We start from the raw sequence: 23,604 nt of genomic DNA, 5'->3' as shown, positions 1-23,604 counted from the left end.
CTAACTTTAAATGACTTGAAATGATTATAATACATTGTGTTAAGAAGTATTATTGATGTTATAGTTAAAGATTTATTTAGCCCACTTACCCAGTCCCTCCCACACCTATATTCAGTCTTTCTGCACATATAAATAGTAAATACTGTTCTGAAAATGTAAAAGTGCATTTCAGTCTTCCTTCCGTTAACACATCTGTGTAGCTTGAGAGTCTAATTGTGGTTTATTTACTTTGATATTATCTTGGGTGAAATATTTACGTGGCCTCTGTCACATAAGGATGCTTTCTTAGCATTGTTTTCATAGCTTAAACTGTTGGTCGACAAAGGTTCATGTCTCTTTAATTCGACTGTGCACTTTGTCCCTCTGGTTAATAGCGTCAGCTAAATACGATTGCCCTTGTAATTGCATAACAATGTAGACAGCAGACAGAGCAAATTCAACTTTTTATCAACAGAACCCTTTATTCATAGTACAAGATGTAAAGCTTCTCTTTATTCTAAACCACAGTGCGTGCATGTATGCCCTTAACGGAAAAAGGACAGCCAGTGCGTGTGACCCCAGTAACTTCAATAAAATATTCTCGCAAAGTTAATCTTTTTTTTTAAAGATTCATTTGTAGTGAAGCATGGATTACGTGCAGCTAGAGCAGCTTGGATGAACCTGGGGCCAAGTGCAGAGTATACAGACAACTTTGGCATTCATTGGTAAAGAAAAGACCTTATAAGTGCTATCTAGCACAAAGAGGATTAAGTAAGTAAGTTTAAGTAACAAAACCAAAATGCTAGCTGCAGGCTTGTAAGAGTACATAGCAATAAACCACAGGGGACTTTCCACTCTGCCTTAATACCAAGAAGAGGAAAGGTGGTCTGCTGCTAGCCCACAACTCATACATTGTTCTTCTCACCCCACACGCGCACTCTGGCACCGGCATAAAAAGAACAAATAAGCTGAATATGCCATTTAAAACTTTTGAATAATGAAAGATGTGTGATGATAGCAAAATAATTACATAGATTAATATACGGTAGATCTGACTAAGTGTATTACTTTAGTTCATAAAGCCTGTTTAAAAATCTATGTTGATGCAAAGGATGTTATAATAGAGTAATCATAAAAACATTGAAATTAGGTGAGAGGAAAAAAAATCAACAAGACAAAAGTTGACATGATGTCAAGTGTAGGTTTATTTTCTGGTCATGTAGCCTAGATCAGTGGTTCCCAACCTTTACAGGCCATGACCCCCCAAAATAATATTTGAACTGGGGACCCCCCACCCTGACAAGCACTTGGAATGTAGGGCATTCAATTTTGTTCGACTTGGTTCCAGAGATATTTTGAAAATAGCAGATCGGCCATTTTCAAAATGATTGCCTCTTTCTTCTATTAATTGACAATTTTGCCAATGTTTTATTTAACTTTTTAATTGTTTGATTACTTTTGATGCAGCAATTCTTTTTCTTAGTTTATTTGATTTCTGTTCTTTTATTTTTAGGTATTAATAAAGATTACTTATTTTGTCACTTCACTTTTATCTGGGTACCCTGGCCTCTGGCACTATAACAAAAATAAATCCATTCTATATCTTTTAGACCGGTGGTTCCGAAATACTGGGGTGGGGACCCACTTGTGGACCGGACACATTTTCATGGGTCCCTTTATCCCTAAATTTGATTTTAATTATTATTTCAAAACGGTTTCAAAAAACATTTCCAAAAAAAGGATAATCTTTCATGATATTCAGTCATTTCATGAAGAAATAAATTAAATTCCATACCGGTAAATTATAAAACAAATGTTCAAAAGGTAGTGAAAATAGCTGATCTACAAACTACACAACGGAGTGCAAAGCAATGCATCAAGAAACCACGCTGAAACCTGTGACCTGTAGAATTATGTGTCTGTGGTACATTTAACCGCATTTTAGCTGTGAGGAGGGGTTGCGAGATCTCCGAAGAGGGGCGACAATGGTGGTCCCGGGCCCGACATTGAGTACCATTACCACAGGCGATTAATCTTCTTTGAGCATTTCTTTCATATAGACAGCGTTCATACGGTAGGCTGCCATCCAGCTGTGAGCCACACTGTAGTAGCTATGATAATCCTGGTGGTGAGAGGCGGGCATGGATGCGTAACAGTCCTCCCAGGCTCTGTAGTACGCTCTCCAGTAGCTTTCATTACTCCACTCCTCTCCCTCCTGCTCAGGCTCTTCCTCTCCCTGAAGCTCTTCTTCTTCCACTGCTGCGTTCCCTTCATCCCTTCCCCTCCGTCGTCGACTCCCTCTCTTCTCCAACGCCTTCCTCTCTTTCCCAGTCTTTCTACTACTGGCGTCCCTCCACTCAGCTCGACCAGTCTGTGACGGAGCCGTGGTCGTGTTGATCTGCTCGCTCTGGGCAAAGCGAGGTGAACGGTCGCGATTCTCAGGCTGGGCGTAAGCAGCCCTCCCCTCTGATGTGGGGTCTACCTGACGACGGGTGTCAGGCACAGAACGTTTAAGGTCTTTGGTTCTCGTAGAAGCTGCCTGTGGTTTGTCCACGCCGGTGGATCTCGTTTCAGTCTGCGGTCGAGCGACCGCTCCGCGTCCGTCGTCTTTCGTCTGATGAACACTTGCGGACACCTCGTCTCCCTGCCGGCTCTCTTCCATGTCAGAATCAGAACTAGAAGAACTAGAGGCCGGCCTGGGAATTGGCAGATCGGCGTTCATCTTAACAGGGGAGCGTTTCGCACCCGCCGGGGGGAGCCTGGTATTGGGCGCGCTCACTCGCGTGAGCGGCCGCTCGCCGTCGTTGTGGAGCATGTGTGTCTCGCGCTGCTCGTCGAGGCCGCCTCCCTCCCCTTGACCTCTGAACTGCCTGATGACCTCCACAGACCTCCCGAGTCCCTCGGTGATGAAACTCTGGAAGTCCAGCTCCGCCTCCTCCAAGGTCATGAAGCTGGACCTGGGACTCTTGAAGGAGCAGAGCGGAGGGATTTTGGGAAGCGCGTCCTGCAGCGCCTTGCGAGTGGGCGGGGCCGCAGGGGGCGTGTCCCTGGCGGGAGGAGGAGCTCTCCGAGGTTTGGCCTCACACTTGACCTCCGGCTTGTGGGTGAGATCTGTGCGGCTCTGTGGCGGCTGGCTGGAACCACGGTCCTCTGGGCAGGGCTGTCACCATGGTAAGACATGGTATTCGACGATTAATTGTCACACGAATAATTAAGATGAATGATTTTAGCATTTGTTTTTTAGTTTTTGGCATTGAACTGGAACATATCAATAGAAATGACATCTCGTATAGCCTTTCAGGCTTTGTTAAAGAAATATTGTACAGGACAGATATGACGTAACTTGAATATACACGTATGATGGTCAATGGCCAGTCCCAAAATTGAAAATAAATAATGCGCAAATTATTAACCCATTATAGTGCTTTAATTTTGTAGTGATCCCGACTGGGATCACTACATTGCCATGAGAAAATGCGGTTCTGGGCAACCCAAACATTTTTATTGGAGATAAAGCAGTTTATTTGCAGCTCAATGAATGGATCTCTATGGGATTTTTTCGCTCTGCGATGATGTCATCGTCCAATGGAAACGAGTCTATTTTCCCCAGGGGACATCCCCGACAGTGCATTAAGTTTGTATAATATACAACGTTATATGGTATAAATCCCAAAGAAGTTATAGGCACACTATCCCGAAGTTCGGGAAAAGCACTCAAAGTGTTAAATAATGTTTATCAATTTGATACTCAAACTTTTTCAAAAATATTAAACCTACAGTATTGGATTTTCCAAGCTCACAACGCATTGAATCGCAATGCATTGTGAGCTTGAGCATAGGTATAGGAAAAGGTTCAATATTTACAATGATGAGGATTTTGACGACAATGAAAAACTGAACTGCGATCAGGCGATTATGTAATAGTTGTGACCTACCTCAGGGTCAGCATTGTGGGCTCCCTGGTCCCCGGTGGGGGCAGCAGTGGTCAGGACCTCAGCCTTGGCCCGTCTCCTCTTCTCCGTCTTGGGGAACAGCTTGTGTGAGGAGGCCCCTGGGCTGGAGGCCTCCACTGTGACACCCCAGTCACACTGCTCCTCCATCAGGCCAGGCTCTATGGGCGCTGAGAGGAAGGAAACAGTGCTTCTGTTCAAACTAAAATGTCTAAACGTCAGTGAGCAATAGAAGTGGTAATATTGGAATAATTGTTTGAATTGGAATAATTTCAATTGAATTATTGCGACCGTCAGGGAGCAGTTTACTATGAAAACCTCCACCGGCCGTCCGTCCGTCCGTCCGTCGATCACACTGATGTCAGATACTCAGAGCAGGGATTTCTCCATAATATATGGGCATAAAAGGGATTCTGTTAGGGATCTCCATATATGGGCATAAAAGGGATTCTGTTAGGGATCTCCATATATGGGCATACAAGGGATTCTGTTAGGGATCTCCATATATGGGCATAAAAGGGATTCTGTTAGGGATCTCCATATATGGGCATAAAAGGGATTCTGTTAGGGATCTCCATATATGGGCATAAAAGGGATTCTGTTAGGGATCTCCATATATGGGCATAAAAGGGATTCTGTTAGGGATCTCCATATATGGGCATAAAAGGGATTCTGTTAGGGATCTCCATATATGGGCATAAAAGGGATTCTGTTAGCTGTTAGTGATCTCCATATATGGGCATAAAAGGGATGCTGTTAGGGATCTCCATATATGGGCATACAAGGGATTCTGTTAGGGATCTCCATATATGGGCATGAAAGGGATTCTGTTAGGGATCTCCATATATGGGCATAAAAGGGATTGTATCCCAGATGATGCCCTGTTAGGAGATCCACACAGAATCCATATATGGTCCTACCGACAGCTGCTATAAGCCAACCCTGGCGATAAGGTCTGAGTCGAAGAAATGCTTCTTTCCTGGCAAGAATTGCCCCTTTATACTGTAGGGCTCGTTTGTATATTGTATGACATCACGCCACATCATCGGCTGAGGACTGTGTGATGTCATCATATCTCCATATATGGAGACATAAGTTGCTCATGCCCAAATATGGGCTGGTGAGGTCAGACTTAGTGTGATGCGTAGGTTATCTCCATATATGGAGATTCAACTTCAATGAGTAACCATGGCAAACTGTCAACTGCCCGTATGTCTTGATAATTGGTAAAACAAACTTTTGGCCTATTTGTGGAGATAAGCCGCTTATCTCCCGATTAGGGAGTCTTACTGGTTGCGACCGTTAGGGAGCAGTTTACTACCAAAACCTCCACCGGCCGTCCGTCCGTCCGTCCGTCGGTCACACGTCACACGTCACACCTTTGTTTGTGTACGGTGTGATGTCATATATCTTCAGTATGACATCACACCACATGTGTACACAAACCTTTGTGTACGTTGCTGTGGCAACAGTCTGTTGTTGCTGGTCTGTTAGTGTACGTTAGCAACCACCTTAGCAACCATGGTTTTACCCTAGCAACCAACTGTTTACCCTAGCAACCAACTGTTTACCATAGCAACCATGTTTTTTTTACCCTAGCAACCAACTGGGCATAAAAGGGATTCTGTTAGGGATCTCCATATATGGGCATAAAAGGGATTCTGTTAGGGATCTCCATATATGGGCATAAAAGGGATTCTGTTAGGGATCTCCATATATGGGCATAAAAGGGATTCTGTTAGGGATCTCCATATATGGGCATAAAGGGATTCTGTTAGCTGTTAGTGATCTCCATATATGGGCATAAAAGGGATGCTGTTAGGGATCTCCATATATGGGCATAAAAGGGATTCTGTTAGGGATCTCCATATATGGGCATGAAAGGGATTATGTTAGGGATCTCCATATATGGGCATAAAAGGGATTGTATCCCAGATGATGCCCTGTTAGGAGATCCACACTAACAGAATCCATATATGGTCCTACCGACAGCTGCTATAAGCCAACCCTGGCGATAAGGTCTGAGTCAAAGAAATGCTTCTTTCCTGGCAAGAATTGCCCCTTTATACTGTAGGGCTCGTTTGTGTATTGTATGACATCACGCCACATCATCGGCTGAGGACTGTGTGATGTCATCATATCTCCATATATGGAGACATAAGTTGCTCATGCCCAAATATGGGCTGGTGAGGTCAGACTTAGTGTGATGCGTAGGTTATCTCCATATATGGAGATTCAACTTCAATGAGTAACCATGGCAAACTGTCAACTGCCCGTATGTCTTGATAATTGGTAAAACAAACTTTTGGCCTATTTGTGGAGATAAGCGACCGTTGGTCGCTTATCTCCCGATTAGGGAGTCTTACTGGTATATACTGTATGTATTGTTTCTTTTTTGCTTTAGCTTATTGCTACGTATGTATTTCTTAAGCAATTTTTTTTTTACTCAAATCTTTAATTCTGGGGGTCCCTGGAAGAAATATTTGAGATGGAAGGTAGGCGGCCAAATACATACAAGTTTGGGGGTCCTTGACATGAAAAAGTTTGAGAACCACTGTACATAGAAACCCATTAAACCCATTAAGACCTGAGGCCGATTCTACAATTAAACTACTCATTTGGCTGGGGGTACCCCATCAAGGACCCCATGGGGGTCCCTAGACACCCCACTTTGAAAACCACTGCACTCCAACACATCAACATTAAAGAGAGTAAACAGACCCAAAGACAGACTCACATGGCAACACTGACAGATGCAGGCTGCACTTCTGAGCAATGGCCATCATCTGGTTCTCCTCCTCGCCATGGCAACAGTAGGTTACTGCCAGGCCCTGAGTACCTGTCAACACATAGAAACAACAGTAGGTTACTGCCGGCCCCTGAGTACCAGTCAACACAGAAACAACAGTAGGTTACTGCCCCTGAGTGTCAACACACAGAAACAACAGTAGGTTACTGCCGGCCCCTGAGTACCAGTCAACACAGAAACAACAGTAGGTTACTGCCCCTGAGTGTCAACACATAGAAACAACAGTAGGTTACTGCCAGGCCCTGAGTACCTGTCAACACATAGAAACAACAGTAGGTTACTGCCAGGCCCTGAGTACCTGTCAACACACAGAAACCGCGCTTCATTTTAAGTCCCTTTTCCACAACAGGGCCGTACCAGAACTAGAACCAGAACTTTCTAGAACCTGTGAAGTTCCGGGACCATGTTCTGCTTATGTTTCCATATAACCAGACATAAAGATCCCAAAAAAGAACAGCAGCGCTTCTGGCCCCAATCATAGGTTCCCAGAACTCAAGTTTAGTACTACATCAAGAGCAGGGCCTAAAAAAAAAGGTTCCCAGAAGAACCTTGTCTGAAAGCGGGCCGTGCACTATGGAAACAAAACCAGAACAAAAGAAAATAGGTTCAGGTTCTGGAAAGTTCTGGTTCCACCTCTTAGTTGAAAAGGGGCTATAGAGAACCTTCATGACGAGACAGAGGGACATGCATTACATACAGTATGTGGCCTGGGACAGAACGTGTATGCACACTGGGGGGAAAAAAACGAAACAAAAATAAATACCTATCAGCAAAGCATATCTTTGCTATCTTCATATTTGAAGTTTTCTTTTTCTTTTGTAAATTGATGCTCCATTACACTACAGCATCACACAAAAGCATCAAAAGTAGCAATACATGTGGTTCCTTGAAATCAAAAGGTTTGAGAACCATCAAAAGGCATGTGGGGCTGAATCAGAATGCCTCTCGTTTGTCACAGAACAAATACATTATGACGTTGTTAGACTGACCGAAGCGTCCGGCCCGTCCGATGCGGTGCATGTAGGTCTCCCAGTCCTGTGGCACGTCCAGGTTGATGACCAGGTTGACCTTCTCTGCATCGATGCCCCTGGAGGTCTGGGAGAGGAAGAACAAGAGAACAGATCACTGGAGGGAAAGGGGCTGATGGAATGCAGTGATTCTCAACCAGACATGATTTTGAGGGGGGTCCCCACTGAGATGACAGTTAAGTGACAATTTAAGGACTTTTAAGATCTTTTTAATAAAAAAACAAAACATTACTGCATTAAAAGTAATCAACAAACTATACTATAAAAACGGGTTAAACACTGGCCAAATTGTCAAATAATATTTTGTATATAAATGTATGTATATATATATGTAATAATATAAATGTTATAAAATATTTTCAGAGACACCACATTTCAAATAGTTCCTTTCGCTTTCTCCCCTGCCCTCCTGCTTTATTTCAACAGAGACACAGACAGACACGTGAGCCAGAGACGTAGGTGCTCTTACAAGTTGAGCCACCGGGAGGCACTGTTCAGTTACTCCTTTGGAAAAGATCATGAAAAGATTATATTCAAATCTAGATGTGGCAAAATGCAGGACTGCTTTTATTTAAGACATTTTTAGTGGCCGCGTGTGTGCGTGCGTGCGTGCGTGCGTCTCACCAGGTCAGTGGAGATGAGCACTCTGCACTGGTACTGTTTCAGTTTGGACATGGCCTCCAGTCTCTGGTCCTGACTCAGGCCTCCTGTACGGAGCATGGAAACATATTCACATATCCTTGCTGTCAGCCACAAGCCTTCAATCTCCACATTTCAGATTTTCTTTTTTTTTCATAAACGAATGCCCTAATGCCTAATTCATCATCATACAAGACTGCCGTGCAAAGTAGTGAAAATAAATATCGAACCAATGAAAAGAATTAACAAGAGCTTATGACTACAGTACATAGGATCCATTGGAACAGTTTCTTCTTTGCACAATCATAGCATACATTATGTATGTGTGCGCACCCGCACATGGCCCGTCACAATTACTATATAATCGTTTAATCGCAATTATTTGACATAATCAAATTATTTCATCATAATCATTTACAATGTTGATTTTATTTTCAAAAATATCAATGTCCTTTATTTAAGTATAAAGTTGTCAAATATGTAATTTCTTTAGTATAGGTTATGTGTCATATCTGCCATGTGCAACTTCAAAGCCTACAAGCCAAAGAGAAATGGAATTGTCAACACAAAAACACAATTAAATTGTTAATTGCAATTATTTGAGTGACAATTAATCGTCATGTTAAAATGTCATAATCGTGACAGCCCTACACACCTGAAATACAGACAGCAGGAAGGCCTTTGGAGGACAGGATGTCTGCTAGGTGCTGAGCCCTGTGAGAACACACACATTATTTGTATTTATGATTTAAGATAATTATGAACTAAATAAACCTTTTTAGCAAACACAGCTGACGTACGGTATCTCCACCTTGACTATAAGTATGTACTATACATTCTTTATCCACATCATCAGAAATGTTAAGTGAACTTTCTGTCTGCCATCACTTCATTTGTGTTTCAATGTAGCGCAGAAAACAAGTGTTGTCAATGACACACATTTTCGTCAATGTTGCCAGATGGTGGTAAATGGTAGAGAAATTATATTTATATATTATACGCTACATATCAAGTATTGGTGTCCACATTTGTGAAAAAGTAAAGGTGCATTTCGGTAGTTCATTTGTACACCGTACATATTCCCACTCCCAGTAAAAAAACATGTCTCAGTTTATCACTTTCTTCGGCAGGATATATATTTTTTTTCTGTAAAGTATGAGATGGAATCAACAGTGTCACCTTGAGTGTAAGTTGGAGAATACGAGGGCTTGGTTGAATGGTACTTTACTGAACAGCTCCAGCAAATGCATCACTTTCTCTTCGAATACCTTATGAGGTAGACCATGAGACTGCACCAGCTTGTAATACTGCTTCAAACCTGGAAGGGAAATGGTAACAAATATAGCCTACAATCTTCATTCAAGCAAACTCATATATTCACTACAAACATCAAGGACCCCCAAACTGAAATGTAATTGGTCACGAGACGCCATCTGAAAAGATTGTGCCAGGGACCCCATAACAAACAATTTGCTGTGTGACTCGTTAAGAGCTTTCAGATCGGCCAATTATTTTAAATAGCAGAGTATAAAATGAAGTTAAAGTGGTTAAACAGATTTTCTATATCAATTCATATCAATGGGGATCCCCGGGAACTGCCGCAAGGACCCCCGGGGGTCCCCAGACCCCACTTTGAGAACCACTGCTGTATAGGGTGTAGTCTGTGACAGGCAAGTAAACGGTATGCATCTTTTATAAATTTAAACAAATATTCCATGTGGGCCCTTGAAATCATTGTGATGACATAAAGGTTTGACCATAGAATTTGCCGTTACCTTTGAGTCCAGGGTCACTGGGGTTGAGTCTGACAAAGGTGGGTTCTCTCATGTACCGAGACAGGTGCTGAGCAAGGGATTCTGGGTAGGTGGCGGAGAGTGCCAGCATCTGTTTGTTGGCAGGCAGCGAAGAGAAGATCCAACTGGAGAGAAAGGGTGTGTGTTCATGTGTTCAACATAGGATACCAGTTACATTACAGGTCAGGTGGGAGGTATAAACAAACCAGTTCACCTGATAAAATAGCTTTAGATTTGTGCTAACCTTTGAATGAAATTCGTAATGACTTGTTTTAGTTCTAGTCCATCCCTCCCTAACACTTTAGTTACCGGTATATATTTAGTCATGAGTTTTAGTCATCATAACTTAGTTGTGGGCTCGCCTGTAAGGCGAGCACACTCTAGATGTTGTCATTATTTATTTGTTTATCTATCATACAGTAGACGGGAACTTCGGTTCCTTTCTACTCCTACATACTTAGTGAGAAAATGAAAATAAAAACATCAATGTGTTCAGTTTACAGTGGCGAAGTGTGCTATTATTTTTTATAGCAATCGGCCAAATGGTGGCGCTGTAGGAAGCCTTCGAAAGTGCGATCTTTGAACAGGTATAGCTCATGCTGTGTTATACATACAGCCATGAAACCTGTATACACTTATGCGTCTCCTCATGCCGAACAACTTTTACCCTCTAACTTTTGACCTCTGACCTTTAGGTCTCCCACAATTCGGAATTATATGAAAAACAGTAAAAATCTATCTCCTCCTGGGATTTTCGCGTCAAGTGCACAAAACTTTTTTCACATGAACTTTGGACCAATACGGTCAAACTGTCTGGTCGGATTTCTTTTAAAGTGAAATATATTTTTTTAATAATTCAATCAATAGTGCGGTTTTATGCAAATTATTCTTCGGCCTCTAAATCATACATGCAAAGTTACACGTTCATGGCATTTGGCAAAGATGTAGAGGGTTAGTCAAAGTATCACTGAAACCAATTTTATTCCAATCGGCCAAAGGGGGCGCTGTAAGAAGCCTTCAAGCACACTCTAGATGTTGTCATTATTTATTTGTTTATCTATCATACAGTAGACGGGAACTTCGGTTCCTTTCTACTCCTACATACTTAGTGAGAAAATGAAAATAAAAACATCAATGTGTTCAGTTTACAGTGGCGAAGTGTGCTATTATTTTTTATAGCAATCGGCCAAATGGTGGCGCTGTAGGAAGCCTTCGAAAGTGCGATCTTTGAACAGGTATAGCTCATGCTGTGTTATACATACAGCCATGAAACCTGTATACACTTATGCGTCTCCTCATGCCGAACAACTTTTACCCTCTAACTTTTGACCTCTGACCTTTAGGTCTCCCACAATTCGGAATTATATGAAAAACAGTAAAAATCTATCTCCTCCTGGGATTTTCGCGTCAAGTGCACAAAACTTTTTTCACATGAACTTTGGACCAATACGGTCAAACTGTCTGGTCGGATTTCTTTTAAAGTGAAATATATTTTTTTAATAATTCAATCAATAGTGCGGTTTTATGCAAATTATTCTTCGGCCTCTAAATCATACATGCAAAGTTACACGTTCATGGCATTTGGCAAAGATGTAGAGGGTTAGTCAAAGTATCACTGAAACCAATTTTATTCCAATCGGCCAAAGGGGGCGCTGTAAGAAGCCTTCAAAAGTGCGAACTTTGAACAGGTAGAGCTCATGCTCTGTTATAAGTACAGCCATGAAACCTGTATACACGTATGTGTCTCCTCATGCCGAACAACTTTTACGCTCTGACTTTTGACCTCTGACCTTTAGATCCCCCAAAATTTGGAATTATATGAAAAACAGTCAAAATCTATCTCCTCCTGGGTTTTTTGCGTGACGCGCACAAAACTTTTTTCACAGGAACTTTGGACCAATACGGTCAAACTGTCTGGTCGGATTCCTTTTAAAGTGAAACATTATTTTTTAATAATTCAATAAATATTGCGGTTTTATGCAAATTATTCTTCTGCCTCTAAATTATGCATGCAAAGTTAGACGTTCATGGCATTTGGCAAAGATGTGGAGGGTTAGTCAAAGTATCACTGAAACCAATTTTATTCCAATCGGCCAAAGGGGGGCGCTATACAAAGCGTTTGAAAATTCAAACTTCAAACGGGCATAAGACATGACTCGTTTCGTTTGAAGACATGCAACTTGCTTACACGCGTGCTTTGACTCGAGCGGAAGACATCTGTGTCTTTGTTAAGTAAGCTCCGCCCTTAGATTTTCCGCCATTTGGAGCAGTTTGTAAAACGCTTAAACACGCTTTTATTCTGGAATTTTCGTGTCACGTGCACAAAACATTTTTTTACATGAACTTTGGACCAATATCTAAAGATCTGTCAGATCGGATTTAAAAAAAAATTGAAACATGCTTTTTTTTAATAATTCAATGAATATTGCAGTTTTATGCAAATTATTCTTCTGCCTCTAAATCATACATGCAAAGTAACATGTTCATGGCATTTGGCAAAGATGTAGAGTGTTAGTCCAAATATCACTAAAACCAATCTTACTCCAATTGACCAAAGGGGGGCGCTATATCATTTTGAGCAGTTTGTGAAACGCTTAAACCCGTTAGGATTTCTTTTTAGCAATTTGCATGAAACATTCTACACACAATCTAAGGACCTCTATCTAATATGCCTATGAAGTGCACACACAAAAAATAAATAAATAAATGAAATAAATATAGCTGCAAGCAGCGATAAAGTGGCCAAAGCCTCAAATCATGAACACAGCCTGGGATGTGCGTGAAATCTTGCAAGCACATTCCCAATAGGTCAAGGAACAGATACCACCCTTCTTACATTGGCCTGTTATAGCGCCACCAGCGGGTCAACTTTTGCACAACACATTTTTGGAACAAAATGGACCAATCTTTGACGTCAGTAACGTCAAAGAGAGCACTGCCTGCGATCTTGACGTTTTGTACTTTTATAGCCATTGTTTTCTGGCTTGAAGCGAGCCCACAATTGTTTCGAAGGAACAATATTTTTCTAGTTTTCATTTAAAGTAGTTTTTATTTAGTTTGTCAGCGAAAAAAGGTAGTCGACAAACCTTTCTCATCAGTAGCACTAGCTCTCTCTCACACACACACACACACACACACACACACACACACACACACACACACACACACACACACACACACACACACACACACACACACACACACACACACACACACACACACACACACACACACACACACACACACACACACACACACACACACACACACACCAGAAGAGGGAGCAAGGCATAAAAGGAACTCTTCTATTTTTAACCACAAGCCTTCAATTGCGGGATATCGTTCTGTTCATATGGGTTGTGGAACAAAGGCACTATTTTCTAGTCTGTCTAGACTGCAAAATGCCTAGAAGCTCACATCACCCTATAGTCCAAGATGGTTGCTGAATGCAGCAGAAAGCATGAATGCTTCTCTTTTAACATACGTTTCTTATGGTGAAAGAGAAGCATTCATGCTTTCAGACGCATACAGCAACCATCTTGGACTATTTCCAGTTAATGCAATGGAAATGCGAAGCATGCTGCATTGGCCAGCCCACTATTATAATATTATGAACATGAATAAATCATGGTAAAAGTGTACGCCGTCATACTTTATCTGCTCCTGGAAACTGCCCTCTTCCAACAGTTTATCTGCTTCATCCAAGACAAACAGTCTGATGCTAGCTGTAGACAGCATCCCCAACTCAATCAGCTGCTTGATACGCCCTGAAAACAAAACCAGAACAAACTTTATTTCATACTTTAGTTATTGAAAAATAGCAGATATACAAGCTCACAGTGTGGCACCGAGTGCTGTGCTGCGTGCTTGTAGATCTGCTATTTTTGTAAAGTCGTGAAAATCTGTGCAAATCTTTGAATATAATATATAAACCTTGCTTCTGGGGGGTCCCTGGAACTAAATAATTTGAGATGGGGTCCGCGGCCAAATACATATCATTTTGGGGGTCCTTGACATGACTTAGACATTTATAGAATCAGGTCAATATATTCAAAGATAGCAGATCTACAAGCTCACAGCACGGCATTTGTGTTTTGGGCATTCAACATAAAATACGTAGATTATGTACTATGTAGGCCTACTATGAACAAAACGGGCCTTAAATTCAATAATGTTATATTTGTATAGTAATATAGTTCTAAATTCTTCAAAAATACAAAAAATAGACTATCTACAAGCTCACAATGTGCCACATATCTAAGTGTTATCTAAACATAATTTTGGAAAAAGTAGAAACATTTTCCAACAGATACATTTATACAGATGAACGGAAGCAATTCTCTACAGTTATGCAAAAATAATTTAGATTGCCTCAAATCATTTAGATCAGGCAACTATGTAACAATTGGTTGTCAGGCCTAAATGTTTCATTGATGTCTAGGCTTGTCGCAAATTATTTTGCCATAATCTTTTCCATGTTGAAGAATGTTATGTTATATTTTCAACAATAGTGGAAATAGCAGATCTACAAGCTCACAACGTGTTGCGATGTTATTTTTTTAAGTATAAAGTTATCAAATATGTCAGTAATTTCTTTGCATATTTAGGTTATGTGTCATATCTTTGCATATTTAGGTTATGTGTCATATCTGCCATGTGCAACTTCAAAGCCTACATACAGTACATGCCAAGGCAAACAGAAATGTAATTGTCAACTAGTGACAACTAATCGTCATGTAAAATGTAATAATAGTGACAGCCCTATGATGTCCAGACACTGACCTGGAGATCCCACAGCTACGTGACACTTCTTCAGGTGTATTTTGTCCTGGCTCACAGCCGTCCCCCCTATGAAGACATGGCACTGCAGGCCCTCCATGCAGCTGCCTATGGCCATCACCACCGAATGGATCTGCACGGCGATTTCACGCGTGGGAGCCAGCACTAGAACCTACAGGGTGAACAAGATAATAAGCACATGGATTCTGATGAGATTTATTGGTGTTTTGCTTTTTCTTGCACATAAGATAAAACACGTCTTTTGTACACCTACAAAGGGCGACAGGTGCGTTGGAGAAGACCGGATACAACGTACTGAAAGAAGAAACTCCCACACACTGTCTTCAAATGCAAGAACAACATTTTAATGGGAATTCAATATACTGTAACAATGTTTTGTCATCTATTAGACCTGTAGCTCTCAACCTTTTCAGGCTGCGAGCCCCCAAAAGAATCAAATTGAACTGGGGACAGCCCACCCTGACAGACAAATGTAGTAGTTGAGGTGTTACATTTAGTGGGACTCAGTTCCAAATTGTGAAAATAGCCGATCTACGTATCAGCTCTTGTATAGCGTCCATTTTCACTATTGTTGCCCCTCTCTTTTTTTGCCAGCTTTTTTTTAATAGTAGGCTAATAGTTTGTTGATAATTTTTGATGCAGTAATGGTATTTTATTTCATTTCTATTTTCTTTTAGGTATTAAATATTCCTTAATTGTCACTTTACTGTCACCTGGAGACCCCTCCAAAATCATGAAGGGGGACCCGCAGATTGAGAACCACTGTATTAGACCTGCATTGAGGTTATCTTGCTTGGTTACCAGATAACCTGTTGAAAGTGACTTAATAGACTCTATTATGATCCAGGTCGTATGCCTTATGCCTTAACTTCTTTGCCTTTTTTTACTATATATACATATTTTTTAAAATATTTCAAATAGCTGATCTGCAAGCTCACAACGTGCAGATGTAGATCAGCATTTGAAGTATTTAAAAATGTTTTTCAAAATAGTAAAAAAAAGGCAAAGAAGTTAAGGCATAAGGCATAAGACCCGGATCATAATAGAGCCCCAAAACTTTCTCATGTCTTGCAATTGAAGACAATGTGTTGGTCAGAAACCACACTAATTAACACAATTCTCGCTCAATTCCTTCAATTGGGAATCAGAAGGTTCCCGTTTGGATCTCCGGCTCCGCCTGGGTTAGTGTCAAAGTGTCCTTGAGCAAGACACTGAACCCCTTAACTGCTCCTGATAAACAGCTTGTCATTTATGACAAGAAGAGTCATATTGAATGGATGTTCTGTGGAGCTCACCTGGGTTGTGGCGTTCTCCAGAACCAGAGAATCCAGTGCGATGGTGGAGAACACGCATGTCTTCCCCGTGCCAGACTTGGCTTGTACTATCAAATCTGGAACAAACGCATGGTATTAAAAGTCTCACTTACACACACACAAATTCTGCACAGGATTAGTTTTATTGTGTATAGTATACACACACACACACACACACACACACAACATTTATTATTATTATTTTTTTGTATAGGATAACCCCAGCTGTCCGTAGAGGTGCAATACAATGCTCCCAGTCACAGTTCAGCATAGTTTAATAGTGGTTCTCAAAGACCCCCCAAGGATCATTGAGGGGGTTCGAGGGGGATGTAAAATATATAGCATCAAAACCTGTTTAAACACTTTTGACCCACGTTATACCTAGTTAACTAGTAAACAACAATCTACAAGATCAAGGTCAAAAATAATAATACAAGAACACAAATCTTGTATGGGTGACCTGGCATAAAATATTTTCAGGTTGTGTTCCCCGGCCAAACACATTCATTTGGAGGTCCTTGACGTGAAACATTTTGAGAACCACTAGTTCAATACAATCAGATAGGAGTGTTTTTCATGAATGGGGCAGAACTGGGTGTAATAGGAGGCTGTGTAGTAAAGTAACTAAGTACTTAACTTAAGCACAATTTTGAGGCATGTTTTACTTTCTTATTTTTCTCAAGTTACTTTTTATTACAAAACCATACATAAACCACTGCAGCTGTATTTCGGCCATTTGAAATTACTTAGCATAGCAGATTACTTAGATCGGCTATTTCTTTTTATATACATTTTGAACTTCTGAAACGGGACATTCTGCACAATGAGAACTTTTACTTTTATGAATACTAATGAGTACTTTTACTTGGCACTACATTTTGAGGCCAATACTTATGTACTTTTGCTCAAGTAGTACATTTTGAATTCCGGACTTTTACTTGTAACAGAGTAGACTAGAATGATCTACATTGCAGTATTGATACTTTTACTTATTTACACAATGCTGCCCCTCCAAGTCCAACTGCATTAACTTAGCCATAAATCATAACTCTTGTAGAGGTGCTTATATTGGGTCCCAATATAAGCAACCTCTACAAGAGTTATTGCGACCGTAGGTCACATTTACTACCAAAACCTCCACGGGCTGTCTGTGCGTCAGTCAGTCCGTCAGTCCGTCAGTCACACTTTTTCCCTGCTCATATCTCCGCAACCGTTGACCCGATCCATGCCAGATTTTGCACACACTCCTTGACTGGCAAACTACAACCTCCAAGGACCCCCGGAGCCCCAGGGACCCCCAGGTCCCTGGGGGACCCCCAGATGTAAAAAATGACCAAATGTGCTCACACGTCACACGTCACACTTTTTCCCTGCTCATATCTCCGCACCCGTTGACCCGATCCATGCCAGATTTTACACACACACTCCTTGCCTGCCAAACTACAACCTCCAAGGACCCCCGGAGTCCTGGGGGACCCCCAGATGTAAAAAATGACCAAATGTGCAAAAATTACCACCCCAACGGGGCTGCTCATGGGGAATTCCCGGGGACCACCGACTCCTGGTGCTCCAGAACGGATGCAAAAGTGGTGGCGCCCCCAGTGGAGGACCCCCTGCCACTGCAGCGCACATAAAATGCCGTAACTCGGGCTAGGAGCGTCCGGGAGAGCCGGCCCCGGTACCTATTCGTCCGCCAAGGCAACGCGGAGACCCCACCCCTCATTTCTCACATGGCCCTATTCTAGCGCCACCTTCAGGCCAATTTTTACAACACATTTTTGGACACTGCTCCTACAGTTTTTGCCCGAAAATCACGAATATCACTACACAGCATGTCTACACTCATGTCATCAACATGGATCAGGAAGATTTTGGAAAAACACATTTTTGCCCTATTTGTGGAGATAAGCCACCTACGGTCGCTTATCTCCCGATTAGGGAGTCTTACTGGTGATGTATGGCTACAACTGCATTATGTTCCTATAGCTCTGGTCCATAGCGTTAGAAGGAGTTCTCCCTTCGTTCTTATGTTGTGAAACTTGCTTTGGCAATGTAAACGTATGTTTTCTCATGCCAAAAGCTCCTTTGAATTGAACTGAATAGAATTGAATATTAAAACATGTGTGAGTACTTCTTCCACCAGCCACAACTGCTAAGAGAGAGAGAGAGATAGAGAGAGAGAGAGAGAGAGAGAGAGAGAGAGGGACTCACCGAGTCCACAGCGTCCCAGCGGGATGGCTTTGAGCTGGATGGGAGAAGGCTTGTGGAAGCCCGCCGCGGACAGGCCGTCCAGGACGGGCTGGGACAGCAGCAGCGAGGTGAAGTCGATGCCTCCATCCGACAGCAGCACGTCGGAGGTCCGACTCCGCGTCTCGATGTCGTGAGCGGCTCTCCTGATGGACGCCGCCATGTTTGTTTCACTGCAGCGCGCTGGTGAGTGACGTCACTGTGTAATGTTGCTGGGCGACCAATGAAAAGCCGGCGCTCTGAGTCAACGAGTTTGATGTTGAGGTTTTGGAAGGGAAGGGAAGGGAAAGGATATGGCAAAAGAAAAGCATTGTCTTTACCGCCATCTAGTGTGCATTAGTAGTTATACATTGGTGGCAACCAGGTGGGTGGCGTCGACAGCGCTGTCCATGGTGCTGAAATAGTCAGCGTGAGTGACTGAGGTGTTCACGGTTTATTTTGTAGGCTATTAATTTGATATACCAGGAACAGGTTTTATTAGGTTAGGTTTGTTTGTTTGTTTGTTTGATTGATTGATTGATTGATTGATTGATTGATTGACTGAAGACTTTATTAGAAGTTTGCATAGGAAAGGGTACAGTTTCATGACAGTACAGTTCACTGCAAGGCTATTTTTCTTCCTATTGCCAAAATAAAAGTCTGGGTTTCCGAGGCTACTACTGCAAGGCCAACTAAAAGGATCTACACCTGTGAGTAAAGTAGTTTGACAGGCATCTGGGCACTGATCCTCTGAGTATCTTAACGTGTGCACTTAGCTATGGCTATTAGTAAAGCATCATGTAAAAATAAAGCACAAGACAATGGTAACATTGAATAGGATTATTCATTTGAAATATATTTACAACACTAATTTCTGAAGATTGCACTGTGTCATGAAAATAGTATTGTCACGGTACAATTTACATTAATCAATTATGTAAAAATGGGTGGAAATGGTACTGTACAAATTAAAAGGTAAAAATTAGGGGAAAAGGAATGATGAAATATATGAATGTAAAAAGTGTACGTATGTAAAATACAAATAGGCATCTCTTATCCAGGGAGACTTATAAATAATGTATGTGTTAAATTAAACACATACATCAAATGTCTGAAAATACAAATTATGGAAGGAGAAAAACGCCCCACACTGTTCATATGCTCCAAAAACGTACTTTTATTATAGGCAACTGCAACGTTTCGACTTTACGTCTTCATCAGGCAAAAAAATGATGAAGACGTAAAGTCGAAACGTTGCAGTTGCCTATAATAAAAGTAAGTTTTTGGAGCATATGAACAGTGTGCGGGCGTTTTTCTCCTTCCATTATCTGATACCTTGATGTCCAGCACCTGGCCTGAATATAGGCTTGAGATGTGCACATAATCTTGTCTATGAACTGAAAATACAAATGAATATGAATCCAACACATTAATGGATCAGTTAATGTGGAAACAAATAAACAACAAATCAAAATCTATGAAGAAGTTGGAACACAACGCTTCATCTCTCTCTCAGCCAAGGGGTCATTGGCCAAAAAAACATTGAAGACCCCTGGTGTAAACAATTTACTGTCACAAAAACAATCTGCCTATTGAAACTATAGGATGGCAGGTAAACAATGAACCCAGCATCTGTCTAAACTTAATAACATCTAAAAGATGAAAAATCATTCTGTAACTTATGATTGCAAGCGGTCTCAGTCTAACCGAGCCCACCATAAGGGCTCTGCACTTTTTATTAATGAAAACATCAAGGTTAGTAAAAAAAAAAGAAAAAAACATTACTTGAGTAAAAGTATCAATACCACAATGTAGAAATACTCTGTTGCAAGTAAAGGTCTGTGTTAAAAATATAATGTAATAAGAGTACAAAAGTATTTGCATCAAAATATACTTAAAGTACCAAAAGTAAAAGTAGGCTACTCATAATCCCATTTCACAAGTTCATCATATATAAAAAAATGTATATTAAAATACTTAGCTATTTTCAAATAGCCAAAGTATATAGGGGTCAAGTGGTTAATGGTTAAAACCAAAGACAGTTGTTTTCAATGAATCTATCATGGTTAAAATGGAGTTTGAAGTTACAATGGGCATGTCTGATAAAATGAATATCAAATATCTAAATACTAAATCGAGCAACTTAAAAAGCTGTCTGGGTGTTCACAAAAGCCTGAATATATGATAAAAATGACCCAAAAATGTTTTGAAAGTGAAACATCCCTTTATGTTTTGTTTTTTTTGTTTGTTTTTCTTTCTTTTTTTTCTTTTTTTCCAAATAATTGTAGTGGAGTAAAATGTACTATGAGTAGAGGAAGTAAAAGTACAGAACATTAGACATACTTCAGTAAAGTAAAAATACCTAAAAACTGTACATAAGTACAGTATTTGGTTATTATGTACTTATTTACTTTAAACCACTGACTGTTACATTGATCTTGGGTGCATAGGGCCTACAGTACAACACATTACAGGTCATATTACTGATCTTCATACAATGTATGCCTCCCCCTGGCCAGCTGGGGCTCCCCAGGCGTGGCAGAGTGAGAGCAGAAACCAGGATTACAGCTAGGTAATTGGCACTGGGTGAAATAATGTGTTACAAAATCGTGGGATAAAAAATTAAGAAAATAATACAATGTATGCCTTGTGTCATATCTGCTTACTCTGTTCACAGGCCACCAGTCGATTAGGGTTCCCTTTCCTTGGCAGATCTCTATAGAGCATAGCAATGGGCGTGGTTTACAGTGAATCATGGCCATGAAACCCTTGATTTTGTGAAACAAAGGGTATTTATTAAATGTAGTATATCAAATAATTGAATATTATTATTTTTTTCCCCCACAGCATAAACGTTTTTATGGTCATGATTCACTGACATCCTGGATGGCTTGGTTCTAGGCTTAAAATAAATGTTATACATATTTTTGTAAAAGTCTATGGAGAAAATGAATGGGAGACAATTTGTTGACACCAGTAAACCACGCCCACTGCTAGGCTCTATACAGGATAGGTGGGCACTATAGGGACATCTGGACATCTCAATGTAAAATTGGCTATTGTAATAAAAATCCATTCAAAGACCTATTATGCATCAGAAAGGGACAAGTTTGTGGAGGGTTTGGATTGAGGCTCCTCTTCAGTGAAGGCTCTCTCCAGCACTTTCGGGATAGGCTTGCAAGCTTTATTCTTGAAATCCTGACCCACGAGCAAGTACAACAGTGGGTTGAGGCAGTGGCTGAGAGCCTCCAGGTAGAGGCCTATATAATACCAGACCAACCGAATGTGTGTTTCCTCCGGAGACACAGTATAGATGATTTCCATGATGTGCATGGGAGTCAAGCAGAGGAAGAAAGCGATGATAACAGCGGCTGTGATTTTGAAGGGGCGAACGACCCAGTGGCTGGCCAGCGAGCGACTCCTCCTGAGTTGGTGGATGATGACGGCGTAGCAGGAGACAATGATGGTGAGAGGGAAGACATATCCCACCAGGAAGTAAGAGATGATCATGGCCTGTTTACGGAACTCTCTCAGCTCTACCACGGCCGGTGATTCAGAGTCATTGGAGAACACGTAGTTGCCGAAGCACCAGTAGGTGGAGTTCTCAGTGCCGTTGTGGTGGTGGCCCTGGTCGCAGGGTTTAACGTCCATAAAGATGAAATTAGGGGCACTGAGGACCAGGGCCAGCACCCAGACACCCAGACTCACATAAGACGCCTTCCTCACGCTGCGGTGGTTCTGGACCCACGCTGGCCACACCACAGAAACACACCTGTAGACACTGATGACCACCAGAACATAGACGCTGGCAAACATGGCCAGATTGTTGCCAGCACCAAAGTATAGTTTGCACATGAGCCTGCCAAAAGGCCAGTGGCTGTCGATCGCCTTGGATATCATACCCAGCGGCAGGAAGGCTATGTAGAGGAAGTCGGCCACAGCGAGGTTGAGGAACCAAACGGTGTTGACGGTTTTCTTCAGTTTGAAGCCCGTCACCCAGATGACAACTCCGTTCCCCAACACACCAACAACAAATACCAGGCAGTAAACAATGACGCACATGATGTTGAGGGAACGTAAAAGTTCATTAAATCCCTCAACGTACTCTTCAGACTCATAATAGTCCTCAGACTCAGACTCATAGTCTTCATACTCAAACCTCCAGCGTTTAAATGCAGACTGATCCATCAGGTTGTTGTGAAGAGACCTGAAATGACAGAACAAAGTTACATTATGGCTTTATGGCACTACTTCTATTTATCCTGCAGGGGGGAGTAACAGACCTAAAAAAAAAAAAAAAAAAAAACAGTTGATGAAACTGTTTCTAAGTTTCAGTTTTTTTCCCCCCATGGCCCGGCTATAAGCATGCATTATATACATTTAGTTATCTTTAAATCTGATGCTCCTTTAATATTGACCTAGGTGTAGATTAAACAGTAAAAAAACAGCTCACCTCTCTCAGCGTGGCCAAGGGATGTCAACCAGAGAACTGAATGTCCTGTTCAATGTGTTGTGTGCATGAGAGTCCCAAATATTAAGGGTGGGACAAATCCCACCCCCTTTTAAAATGGTTAGATAAGAGACCCCCCCAACCCCCTACACACGCACGAGCGTGCACGCACGCACACACACGCACGCACGCACACACACACACGCATCACATGCTGACAATCAGTGTCATTGTCTATCCACTCTGCAATCTTTTTCACAGTGCTGTCAATGCTTCATTATACTTTGTTTTTGAGCGGTGCTCAAAAATAAATTTCAGCAAGATTGTACTGTATGTGTCATGTGTTGTCACAATTTACATTAATCAATTAGCCTATTACATTATTAAAAATGGAACAAAAGGTAATGGAAATGGAAACATTTCTGATGAAATATATGAAAGTAAAAAGTACCAATAATTACAAAATTCACAATGCACACGGTAAATACTCGCGGCGGCCAGCGGCTGTCTCTCAAATACATACCGTACATCAAATGTGTCCGGAACCCATAGAGGGTCCTCAGAGTTACTACAGAGGGAGTCACCAAAACTTTGTGTGACAGGAACTTTTTTTTGTT

The 23,604-nt window shown here is 41.4% G+C and overlaps 2 protein-coding genes across 2 annotated transcripts; both read right to left on the bottom strand.

Moving 5' to 3' along the window:
* Nucleotides 1-723: 723 nt before the first annotated feature.
* Nucleotides 724-18,721, bottom strand: ddx20 (DEAD (Asp-Glu-Ala-Asp) box polypeptide 20; the record flags this gene model as incomplete). Its single annotated transcript, XM_080732525.1, has 12 exons — nucleotides 724-3,139; nucleotides 3,915-4,099; nucleotides 6,667-6,768; nucleotides 7,728-7,833; nucleotides 8,391-8,473; nucleotides 9,061-9,119; nucleotides 9,585-9,723; nucleotides 10,181-10,323; nucleotides 13,851-13,965; nucleotides 14,981-15,149; nucleotides 16,294-16,388; nucleotides 18,523-18,721. 12 exons carry the CDS (start codon nucleotides 18,719-18,721, stop codon nucleotides 2,009-2,011), a joined length of 2,526 nt encoding a protein of 841 aa, XP_080588651.1. The 3' UTR covers nucleotides 724-2,008.
* Nucleotides 18,722-21,624: 2,903 nt separating this feature from the next.
* Nucleotides 21,625-22,725, bottom strand: LOC308290696 (N-formyl peptide receptor 3-like; the record flags this gene model as incomplete). Its single annotated transcript, XM_080732606.1, has 1 exon — nucleotides 21,625-22,725. The coding sequence occupies one exon, from the start codon at nucleotides 22,723-22,725 to the stop codon at nucleotides 21,625-21,627; it is 1,101 nt and encodes a 366-aa protein (XP_080588732.1).
* Between the last annotated feature and the right edge of the window lie 879 nt (nucleotides 22,726-23,604).

The sequence above is a fragment of the Nannobrachium achirus genome (genome assembly GCF_963921795.1).
Source record: "Nannobrachium achirus genome assembly, chromosome: 9".
Taxonomy (NCBI): Eukaryota; Metazoa; Chordata; class Actinopteri; order Myctophiformes; family Myctophidae; genus Nannobrachium; species Nannobrachium achirus.
Note: the sequence above shows the minus strand (reverse complement) of the source record. Positions and strands in the feature narration are given on the sequence as shown.